Source organism: Kwoniella botswanensis, chromosome 1, assembly GCF_036426115.1.
Source record: "Kwoniella botswanensis chromosome 1, complete sequence".
Taxonomy (NCBI): Eukaryota; Fungi; Basidiomycota; class Tremellomycetes; order Tremellales; family Cryptococcaceae; genus Kwoniella; species Kwoniella botswanensis.
This window is the reverse complement of record NC_088599.1, coordinates 10,021,741-10,033,203: the sequence shown is the minus strand read 5'-3', so window position 1 is coordinate 10,033,203 and position 11,463 is coordinate 10,021,741. Positions and strand designations below refer to the sequence as shown.

Genomic DNA, 11,463 nt, shown 5'->3' with positions numbered 1-11,463 from the left:
CAACCACTATTGACTCACCTTGATGTTGGGATACATATGCTTGAAGATGTCAAAAGTCTGGACCTACTGAACCTCGGCGCCTCACTCAATCGAGACGCACCATCCAATGTGATATCTCGCAAAGATCCATCTTCCGGATCATCACTCCCACGTAAGGAACAAGGGACGGAGAGGGTATGTCAGACAGACCCCTCTTATTTGTTTGTTGTTGATGTCCTCACCACAGCGATGCATGTGCTGTATACCTATGTATATAAGTAGGTCAACGGTAGATTCAGACTTGATTTTGTGTAATCTACATCACTCTCTACTACATTCAAGAATTAACGATATCATCAAAAAGTCTTTAACGTCTATCTAACTTATCTAGTCACTCTTTTCCCAATTTCAACGACAACCAGTACTACGAGTTCCATTTTCACATATACACTGTTAACGACCAAACTTTCTAATATTTTACAATGTCCTTCAAATCAATTATCATCGCTTTACCATTCCTCCTTGCCGTCTCAGCTTCTTCTCCCTCATCATCGACAGAACACAATATCTTCTTGGGATGTACCGACCCTCTGGCTACTCCAATCCGACCATTGAAGGTCAATGCCGATTCGGTATCTAGCTGTGTTGTAAGCATGCCTCCCCCGTCTTACCATTCATGGACAATGCTAATTCCAGCTGGTTGAATGCGTAGGAATCATGTGGTTCATCAGCTATCAAAAACACTTTCGCTTACTGGTTAGGAGGCGAGGAATCTTCATGTGTCTGTTCGACAGTCGGTCCAGCAGAGGAATATGATATCGCTTTTCCTAGAGACGGGGAAAGTAGTTGTGATGACCATGAAGTTGCTGTGAGTGTGATTTTTGAACAGCCTACTTATCGTCAATCAGTGGAATCACAATATCGTCATCCTCGAGACGGAGACAGACATGCACATGCTAACGGTTGACAAATATATACTCATATAGGTCTTCGTAACCAAATCTGGTCATTCATTCCAACATCAACCCAAACGATCCGGTCGATCATCATCCAAATTCAAACGATCATTACCTCCAATCGAAAGAGATACGTCATGTCCTGAACCTTTGACCGCATGTAATGTCGAGGGTGATTCGAGCAGTTATCAATGTATTGATCCCCAATTCGCTTTGAGTCAGTGACGTCTTCCATTCTATCCCATTTACTGCTTGTCTTTTTCGAGGCAGGCTGGCATTTTTTCTAAGCTTTTCCTCATGCTGACGATACTGACTGGACGATTAGACTCATGCGGTGGTTGCATTCACGGTGAATTCGGGTCTACCTCAGTGGCATCTTCAGCAGTAGAGTAAGTGATCGCCACCTCGACATCTCATTTACCCCGATACACAAGCTGATGTTTTGTCTTTGGTTGATCGTAGCTGCTCGAAACTCGAAGGTGTAGCTGAAGGAGGAGTGATCTGCTCAGCAGGTAGATGTAAAGCCTATAGATGTTCGGATGGATATCAATTATCAAGTGCCAATACTTGCGTCAAGAAGTAAGGCGTAGTTTTGTATCTTGTTGGGATTTCTTGCTTTTGGCTTTACTCTTGTTATCATGGACATTATCAATTATATACCATACCATGTTAGATATGCATTGTCACTATAATCGTGCTTCTAATCTTCATCCTCCATTGCTGCTGCTCTTTGCTATGTATACCCATTCGTCCAAGGTAAACAAGCGAGTACCTTGTTTGATACTCCCCTTTAAGGGTGTGTTTGGTTCAGACGCAAACAAACCTCCACCTGCACGTCAATGCACTGGTCGTAAACTTATGAGCTGGTGGCTGAAGAGCAAGTCCATCAACATTCCTCTGCTACCTTGCTTCGATCTGCCTTATCTCATTATCAAAAAAAAAAAAAAAACGCTCACCTGGCCATCTTATACGCGAAGCACCTGCTGATCGAGGAGTGGAGTTCGCTGTGAATCCATTTGAATAAAATGGTAAGCCAGCGTTGAATTGTTCATTTCGCGTACGACCAGCTAATATCTATTTTCACCGACACGGACAGTCCCTCACACCCCAGGCATTACGTTTGCTCTCCAGAGAGACCATCACCCTCCGTTCGGATCCTCCGGAGGGAGTGAGGATAGTGGTGGATGAAGATGATTTGACTAACATGGAAGGATGGGTACAGGGGCCAGGTGAGTGCGGTTCCGTCAGAAGATAGTCGCGTGATCGAAATTACCCCTATCGTGTACTTGATCTTATATCATCTTCAAATGATCGTGGACATGCTGAGATATAGCTGCTGAACACTTGTTGGGTAATAGGAGGGACACCGTACGAAGGAGGTTATTTCCGAATCCGATTCTCGTTTGGACCCGAATATCCCAATTTACCACCTAAATGTATGTCATCACCACTTTATCCCCTTCGTCCATTGATCTTCAAAAATCAGCTCTTCTTTAGCTCTCATACCTCCGAGCTATATTTGGATATCTGTGAGCTGATGAGTGTGTGCGTAGGTACGATGATAACCAAAATCTTCCATCCAAACATCTCTAAAAGCGGTGAAATCTGTGTGGACACGTTGAAAAAAGGTTGGAATAAGAGCTATGGTGTTGGTCATGTCTTAGTTGTGAGTGAACCAAACCAAACCATTAACTGGCTGCACGTTTGATGGTCCGAATCCCAAAACAATCCTAGCCAGATGTCAAATAATTACGCACGAGCTGATATAGATGAATGGTATTGGGTTATTTGATAGACAATAAAATGTTTGTTGATTTACCCTAATCCCGAATCTGCCTTGGATGAGGAAGCTGGGAAACAGTTATTAGCAGATTATGATGGTTATTGCAAGGTGAGTGATCATATCCTGACGTCAATTTCATGTCGTCTTCATATAGCCCACAACACATGATTATATGGATATGAATAAACGGAAGTTTGGTGGCTGACATTGAACGTAACGGTTGGTACAGTACGCTAAATTGATGACCAGTATCCACGCTACTCCAAAAGTGAGTATATCGTCACGAAGCGATGCCTATCTCTTGAATCATCGTGAAATGCCCCACTCAACTTATAGTGCCCTACTGATACTGATATCGTCCAGCTCCCTCCTCCCGAATTCAGAAACAGCTCATCTTCGTCCGCTGTCCCTGCAGGTACTGCCCGCCCCGTAACTTCCGGTAAACCCACACCCCTCGGGACGAACATCAAGCAGAATCCTTCTCCTATCATCGAACAAGGTTCAACGGTTGGAGACGATCCTACAAAGGTCATAAAACCTGTAACCTCCGCTGTACCCGCTACTGCCAAAATACCTGCCGCAGGAGCTGGAGCTGGCGGTAAGACGACAGCGGCCAGTAAAGCGAAAAGAGGAGCTAAGAGGCTGTAGAGTACCTCAGTTCCCTATTGAGTGAAAGGTATCAGAGGGAAGAAGTGAGGTAAATCAAAGTAATATATCGCATTGCACACTCGAGGAAATATTTTCTGCATACATATTATTATATACCTTTCATGAGCTTTATGTTCTCAATGTACTGTACATGTATGCGTATGTGTTTTCTGTAATGCAGTGCAGCTTGGCCACGAGTGGCATGATACGATGAATGAGATTGGGAAGAGGAGAAAGGTCAGGACAGCCGCGATAAAAGTAAGAGCAAAAAGATCAGTCGCGTCGTTAACTCCAACTTGTCGTTGATGTGTCCATTTCATATGTGTTGTTGTGTGAATGGAATCAGTTACCACGATACAGCATTCCTCAATCTTCTATATACACGTGTCACTCCTACACGAGAAGCTCAAAAAGCTCAAGAAGGAAGAAGAAGTCAATGTGGATTCCCAATGCTTGCATTTGACAACCTATCTGTCCTTATCTGATCGTTCAACCACGACTTATCGGACCTTTTCGCCGTAAGAGTGTTGTCACTGTCCAAAACAACCAAAGGACCCCTTGAGCTGTGTGTGATGTTTTGAGTCGTGCTTATATCATTTTCATCTTTGTTGTTGTAGTCGTCTTGCATCATACATACTAATTTTCTTTTCGTCCTTGACAGACATATATAATCCTGAATGCCTTCTTGTGAACTGAAGAAGACTCTGTGTCCTTACTTACATTTGCCACTCACTTCATAAAGTTATCTCTTATCTCGATCTAACCTAGATACATTCAACGCACAGACCCATTGACCATTGAACATACTCGACCAGTCACACGACCTCCTTTTATATCATCTTCATCTTCGATCTCTCTTCTCATTTCTTGTCCCCCTAACAACAAATCATTCATAAAGGAAAGTATACCACTTATACCACTTACACAAACGTTTTCGCTTGTCTTTCCATTGATTTTATACCCAGACTACGATAGGGAAGGCGATCAAACGTGCATTTGCATTTGCAATTACAAGTATTTTACGATAACACAAATTCATTCGCCGCCGTTGGCAAGAGACAGACAATATCAAATATATAGTAGGACAACTGTCGTATCCATCGAGTCGATTGAAAGAGCTTCATACGCAACAACAAGAAACACCGATACAAGATAATATACGATCACAGCTTGAAACATAGCCTCAAACAGCCTTAGTACGTTAGTACAAAAGGCGATTAGGAGCTGAGCTGACGTTATACCTCTCTCGCAGAAATGGATTATCTTACCATCCTCTCCACACGGTCTTTGATCCTCTTTCCCTCACATCACTCATTACCTTCCAACATACCTATTCATCGACCATTACCTACTTCACCATTATCTTCACCAATCTCACCGACATTCATCCTACTCCCTCCCGAACCTATCGCTTTACCTATAAGCTCGTTGTTATATAACGAGACTAATTGCAGGTATTACCTCATCCATCATGTACTTACCACCACTCAATCCGATCCATTCCGACTCCAGAAAGATGACAGAAGGAAAAGGAACGAGGTGGAAGTGATGGTCTTTAAGGAATTAGATAGAGTAAAGATGTTCGTAAGGGAATTAGGCAATTGGTTCAACAAGCAGTCGGTAAATGGGATGGAAGAAGATGAGTTGCGGGACTTGGCAGGTAAATATGGTCTGGGGTTACAGATGGATTTGCCAAAGGGTGATGGACATGCTGCTAGCCATGGGTACGAGTCTAAAGGAGAGACGATGGTATTGGTCTAGTCAGATTATAATCGTCGAGACCAATATATGGATCAATAGATCGATTCGATAATCTCTCCTCGACACGATCTGCCATTCTTACGAAATACGACGATCGACGATAATCATTCCCGAACTCATATCACAACACTTATTCAACTTTACTCATTCCGCATTTGACCAGTTGTCTCCTTGCATGTTGATCATTCAGGTGACTCAATTAGGTTTGTATCAGTTATCAAACAACAATTTTTCGTTAGTTTATTCTCGTTCATCGACTTAAATCTTTTTTCGGTTCGACAATGCCATTAGAATCCTTTTATTTCCAACATCCAGATTGTCGCATTTCTGTCCGATACATGATCCTTGGATATATCTGCATTTGTCTATATACCTTTCTTATTCTAAATTGTACATTATTGATTTATATGATATCTTTTGTCGTTTCATGAGTGGTGATTCGTTATCTGTAAGAGTACATGGTTGTTTATAAAGCTAGTATTATGTATCTATATGTTCATATGTCAATACAATGTATCATCAGCAAAACATCTTTTGATCTTCTGATACAGTCATCCTCTGATCCAGATAGACTGTTATAGATCGATATTACGAAGAAAGAACATCTACTCACCCAGCAATCATCCCCAATCCACCTAAAGGCGTAACAGGCCCCAACCACCTAAACCTATCTCTGCCAAGTACCAGCGCGAATATACTACCCGAGAATACCGCTGCACCAGAGATGATCAACCCAGAAGCCAATCGGTATTTCCTACTTGCCCCTAGTAAGCCAGGATGGAACGATATTGCCAATAAGGCCAAACCGTTATAGATCAAATAGGACGTTGCGGTGTTCCATGAGTTGATTTTCTGCTCGGAGATAGGTGGTTTGAGAGTTCGGAGACCGTGTGATCCGAATGCACCGAAGGATATGCCCGTCGCGGCTGGATAGGTCATGGTTAGTAATTGTTGCTCTGGATATGAGAGACAACCGGGACTTACTGATCAAAGCACCTGATCTGAAGATTGTCGAGGGGTTCATACTTGGATTGTGTATGCTGAACTTATGAAACTCGAAGGGAATGGAGCCAAGGTCGAATTACTCGTTACAAGTATGTGTTGTTTGCTACAGTGCACTTCTGTTGTCGTTGTCATTGACACTCTGATCGCTATCATCGTCATGTCAAGATTGTCCGGTACAATCCGAGCGAACGGGTACATGTATATTTGGGCTTACCACTTAAGATCGCTCACTCGTAAACATCTTCGTCGCCATCTAACATTCTGAGTTATTGAGATTGCTCAATCTCAATCTCGTATTTCAACTTTCTTTGTGTCATTTATTCATTGTATCGACAAGTGACCATCCAGCACGATGGCACTTCCACCGACATTGCAGGTCCACTCGCACTTCCAACCCGAAGAAGCTGCTCATGTCGCAACGGAATTAGTATCTAGTGAGTCCAGTACTCCTCTTATATGACCAATCATTAATTGGCGTAGTCAATCACATTACATTTACTCACAACCTTCATTTTGATAGGTCTCGACAACTTACCTGGAGAAGTGGTTTTCTTACTGGAAGAAATCAGAGAGAAGGATGTGAGGATCAATCGTGAGTATGTTCTGCCTCTGTTCACCGGGTGTCATTGCTATTAACCTCACCATGCACTCCATACATCCTTCTTCATATCATATATTGCATACAATACATCAATAATATCTGACTCCCTATCTGTTGTCATACTTCAGAACTAATCCAACGAATCAACACCCGTCATATCGGTCTTACCAAAACCGCCAAATCCCTATCCACCCTACCCCCTTCCACCGCTACATTCCCTCTTCCCATACCGCCCGGTAGCCCTTTACCTACTTCGCATCTATCGCAGAAGGACGCCCAGAATTTGACCAAGATCCAAGCGGAATGGGTGAAAGTGGAAATCCTCCAAGATGAGAAGCTCAAATTGGCAGAGAGGATGGAAAGGATCGTTAATCGCGCGAGACAACGAGCTAATCATGAATGGATTAAGGTGGGTGGTAAGGAGATAGTCACGGATGATGGTATCTCGGTAGATGGTGATAGTAAAGTTGGAATTATGGGTGAGATGGGTGGAAGTGATTTGATATTGCCTTCGACGGGATTGGGGACGGGTGTAGATGGAAGACCTCAGAAGAGTGAGTTAAGTCCCAATTGTTCATCTGTATCCTTAGGTCTTGTATACAGAACGAAACACTTTCACTCTCAGTGTGAGGTGGATAGTCTGGATACATACAGCATACGCTACAACAATATTCAACATCACAAACATATATCATACTTTCAACTTGATTACTGATACTTACTTCGCTTGGATCCAGAACGCAAACCCAACACAATGTTCCTCCCTTCGCCATCCGCCTCCTCCTCGATGCCCCCTCCACCTGCACCCGTCCGATCCCACTCTTCCTCCAATCGCCCTTCGACTTCCACCTCGCATCGCCATCCAATTTCGCGCCATCATTCCTCTGTCGCTGCACTCTCCGATCCAGATTTAGATGCAGATGGGGAGAACGAAGATATCGACGTGGATGCGGAGGGAGAGGTCGATACGGCAGGAGAGACAGAAACGGATGATACGCTCTATTGTATATGTCAGCAGAAGAGTTATGGAGAGATGATTGGTTGTGATAATGATAGTTGTCAATATGAATGGGTAAGTGAGATCTCATAAAGAAAAATAATAATAATCGTCCTCTTTTCTCTACCTCATGTGATTGGAGAAGGAGAAATAACAGCTGATAATTTGTTATTTATATGATAAACAGTTCCACGTCAAATGCGTCAACATGTCTGCGGGTCATTTACCTGAAACTTGGTATTGTCCAGATTGCGTCAAGAAATTAGGCCTGTTAAGTAGTGATGGGAAGATGCCCGGGACGAATAGGAAGAATAGGAAGAAGTAGATTGGTTGATAATCAGTGGAAACCATTTGGCATGAGGGAGAAACAGTTGATTGAAGAGAGAGCCAATGTATGTGTTTGTACTGTTAACATGTGCCATGTATGTATGAATGTCAAAGCACCTGCCTATCACGGTCTCGCATGAGTAAAACAGTTACATTAGGGATACATATATGAAATGATGATACATAAGCTGTTTTTTTTTAGATATTCCGCCCCTCCATTGAAAATTTGTTCTAGGTAACTCGTCTACCCTGATCTATTTGATCTCACTCTCTTCAATGAGAATCCATATATTGATTCTATACCTCCTTCTGCTCGTCTATCTCTAATCTCTCTAACTCTAGTCAAGATCAATTCTCAGGTGGTTCGGCAACCTCTACATGCCTCTTATGTAAATCCTCTCTCATACTGATCAAAACCGATTTTCTTACTTTGATCATTCGCTTGTAGATAAAGTAGAGTGCTCCGAGTGTGATCAGAGCGCATGCAGCGAAACTACAGATCGAGTGAGAACATAGAATGATCAGTATCTTGTCTTCTTGTTAGTGAGAGCGTCTCCTAAAAAACACTCACACGCAATCTGATATAACGTGTGAATTGGTAGATGCGTTGGTTTGACCCAATACCACACCAACATAGACACTTATCAACTGCAGGTGTAGTCATCAATCAGCAAAATACGTCTTTTTTCATTTTGATCTTTGATGTCATCCTCATTGGTGAAGAATCACAAACCAATGGGAAATGAAGAAGAAAAGCTCACTTGTTTAGGTGTAGAGAGTAACAAAGCCAAGATGAATTTCCAAGTTGGTAATCCGCAAATTGCAAGTATAGCAGTAGTGTAGTGACTAAACTCATTATACAAGATTGACTTAGTATTTATGTTACAACAAAAAATCTGGAGGTGGGAATGACTTGATACCGAATCACTCACGTAGGAATCACACTCAACCTCACCACCCAAGCCATCAAGAACCCTCCTTCCCTTATAGATTCAGATAAACAAGCGTAATTCAACGATTTCCTCGTCATCCTCTCTGCTCTGGCTCTACAACAGTTTTTGAACAGTAAAAACAAGACTGTTTCTCCAAGGCCTACACCAACTACGACGATAGCGAAGCCTTTGCCTAGACCGTATACTAGACCGACGAGGACTATGACGATTTCTGAGGGCAAATTGGAAGGGAAAGCGTCAGCAAGTTCTGATGAACCAATTACGATACGACTCAATCAGAAATATGATCTGGATGTTCGAGTGGAAAACTCACCGTTACCGAACAAGGGCGGGAAGGATAATACGAACAAGATCGCTGCAGGTATCACAAATCCGGCTTTCAATTCTCTTATTTTCCTTACAAACGGTGTTAACCAATCGATGATCTGTGATTCATGACGATCCATCGGCGTCAGTTGGTGACTTATATGATTGATTCCACAACAGGTGAATGAAATGGTATGCTCTGATTATACTCACAGAATGATGAAAGAAAGCCATCAAAGCCACCACCACGACAATCAATATGAAAGCGATATACCACCAAATCCATTCTTTCCTTAACCAGAACCTCCAATTCTTAGCTTTCTCCCATGTGATCAGACCCTTTTCGTACTCTATTCGCTCATCTTCAGTCAATTCATCTTCGGTCTCTTGCATTATCGAATGACGGGATTGTACCCTGCTGGCAGAGGTAGTAGGGTGTGATGGTTGATCGCTCCATGGGTTATGGGTCTCTTCGTTGTTAACGGCGGTAGACGATGACTCGAGATTTGTGTATGGATGCTGCTGCTGTGACATCTTGCAATGCTGGGATGGAAGGATGGAGGGGTTTAAGATGCAAGTGGTGGATGCTAACAAAAGAGCGATGGGATGTGAGTTCTACGATCTATTATTGTCCAAGTTGATCGTAAGGGAGTCTATATCTGCAGCAGATGTAAGTGAACACCCCTTGATTCAGTCATGATATGCACCGCTTCGTTCGGCATCTCATTCCAAGTCAAGTCAGTCTCGTTTGTAACCTGTAACCTGTGACCTGTACGTCATCCCAATCGAGCAGAATCAAAAGATCGACACTCAGTTTACAGTACTCGTACCAATTACACCGGGTTACTATTTTGGGAACACCGGGCACGTGACCGAACAGCTTTCAATCTGATTCCGTCAAAATCTGTGCCAGCAACTGCCACACCAAGTGAGCCACCAAAGGAGCAAGAAACCCCGATAAATTCCGTCATCCTCGTGGAATTTACATTTTGGGTCTCTTGCAGCGAATTCACACAGATTGTTCGTCGTTGCAGGACAAAGACCTTGAATTGCACGAAACATCGTCAAGACAGCCAGCTACTTCATACATCAAAAAACACACCTTTTGCTTCTTCACTTTTCCCTTATATCCAACAAGAAGAAAAGCCGCCAAAATGGGTATGTGTTGATTCTGCTGGTCTCTCGGTCTGGACGCAAATGGGTTGTGGACGGAGAGAGAAAGGACAAAGGGAAGGTCGAATGGTGGAAGGACGGATATATCAGGACCATATTCATGGATTGAAGATGATAGATGCTCTCGATACGTGAGAATGGACACGGTGACATAGCTCTTATGAGTTATGGTGAAGTTGATAGCTCGAAGGAAATGGGATGGGGATATCATCGTGGAGTGGAAATAGTACAAACGGATCTATCGCTAATACTCCTTGACTGCTCACTTTGTATAGAAAACGATAAAGGTGTTCTCGTCGATCTTTACATCCCCCGACACTGTTCTGCCACTGGTAAGTCTGGTCCTTTGATCATGTCCACAATCTGCAAAGTAGATGGAATGGTATGTTATGGTTTTGGATTTGATGCTAATTTCAAGGGTTACACTGAATAGGCCGACTCATCACCGCCAACGACCACGCCTCTATCCAAATCCAAGTCGCCGATGTTGATGCCGATGGAAAGGCCATCAAGGGACAAGGTCAAACTATCGCTATCTGCGGTAGAATCAGGGCTCAAGGTGATTCGGATGACTCCATCAACAGAATCGCTACCAAGCAAGGACGTGAGTTGATAATCCTTCAAACTTTGTTGATGAGGGGTTGAAGAGGTGGGACGGATTGGTGAGAGTGGTAGAAGGAGGGAATGGAACGTAGTGTACATCGTATCCATCCATATGGCATAGAATCTCCATGGGCACGGGTCAGATATAGATGAGAATGTTCGATAGGGTGTAGTGGAATGATAGATGGAAGAAGGAGACAAACGGATGACATGTCTTTCGATAACATTTACTGACCAATGTTTGTCTTTCCTATCTCATTTTAGTCCTCAAGAACGTCTGGTCTTACACTCGTTAAATCAATTGTAGATTAGATTTTCATCGTTTCTCGTAGGCAGTCGGTACTTGGATATGGGGATGCATCCATTCTAGG

General features: G+C 43.0%; 7 protein-coding genes across 7 annotated transcripts; 5 read left to right on the top strand and 2 right to left on the bottom strand.

Moving 5' to 3' along the window:
* Nucleotides 1–461: 461 nt before the first annotated feature.
* L199_003802 (uncharacterized protein) lies at nt 462–1,518 on the top strand (the record flags this gene model as incomplete). The annotated part of the gene is made up of 5 exons (XM_064889530.1): nt 462–626; nt 692–847; nt 966–1,152; nt 1,261–1,324; nt 1,398–1,518. 5 exons carry the CDS (start codon nt 462–464, stop codon nt 1,516–1,518), a joined length of 693 nt encoding a protein of 230 aa, XP_064745602.1.
* Nucleotides 1,519–1,960: 442 nt separating this feature from the next.
* L199_003801 (uncharacterized protein) lies at nt 1,961–3,366 on the top strand (the record flags this gene model as incomplete). The annotated part of the gene is made up of 7 exons (XM_064889529.1): nt 1,961–1,963; nt 2,032–2,164; nt 2,294–2,371; nt 2,489–2,601; nt 2,731–2,826; nt 2,948–2,986; nt 3,082–3,366. 7 exons carry the CDS (start codon nt 1,961–1,963, stop codon nt 3,364–3,366), a joined length of 747 nt encoding a protein of 248 aa, XP_064745601.1.
* Nucleotides 3,367–4,620: 1,254 nt separating this feature from the next.
* On the top strand, nt 4,621–5,127 carry L199_003800 (uncharacterized protein; the record flags this gene model as incomplete). The annotated part of the gene is made up of 1 exon (XM_064889528.1): nt 4,621–5,127. The coding sequence occupies one exon, from the start codon at nt 4,621–4,623 to the stop codon at nt 5,125–5,127; it is 507 nt and encodes a 168-aa protein (XP_064745600.1).
* A 609-nt stretch (nt 5,128–5,736) lies between these two features.
* Nucleotides 5,737–6,151, bottom strand: L199_003799 (uncharacterized protein; the record flags this gene model as incomplete). The annotated part of the gene is made up of 2 exons (XM_064889527.1): nt 5,737–6,053; nt 6,112–6,151. 2 exons carry the CDS (start codon nt 6,149–6,151, stop codon nt 5,737–5,739), a joined length of 357 nt encoding a protein of 118 aa, XP_064745599.1.
* A 333-nt stretch (nt 6,152–6,484) lies between these two features.
* Nucleotides 6,485–8,055, top strand: L199_003798 (uncharacterized protein; the record flags this gene model as incomplete). Its single annotated transcript, XM_064889526.1, has 5 exons — nt 6,485–6,566; nt 6,653–6,724; nt 6,862–7,287; nt 7,471–7,805; nt 7,918–8,055. 5 exons carry the CDS (start codon nt 6,485–6,487, stop codon nt 8,053–8,055), a joined length of 1,053 nt encoding a protein of 350 aa, XP_064745598.1.
* A 350-nt stretch (nt 8,056–8,405) lies between these two features.
* On the bottom strand, nt 8,406–9,850 carry L199_003797 (uncharacterized protein; the record flags this gene model as incomplete). Its single annotated transcript, XM_064889525.1, has 6 exons — nt 8,406–8,550; nt 8,629–8,705; nt 8,819–8,903; nt 8,990–9,221; nt 9,324–9,435; nt 9,530–9,850. 6 exons carry the CDS (start codon nt 9,848–9,850, stop codon nt 8,406–8,408), a joined length of 972 nt encoding a protein of 323 aa, XP_064745597.1.
* Nucleotides 9,851–10,607: 757 nt separating this feature from the next.
* Nucleotides 10,608–11,388, top strand: L199_003796 (uncharacterized protein; the record flags this gene model as incomplete). The annotated part of the gene is made up of 3 exons (XM_064889524.1): nt 10,608–10,821; nt 10,923–11,093; nt 11,357–11,388. 3 exons carry the CDS (start codon nt 10,608–10,610, stop codon nt 11,386–11,388), a joined length of 417 nt encoding a protein of 138 aa, XP_064745596.1.
* Nucleotides 11,389–11,463: the final 75 nt, after the last annotated feature.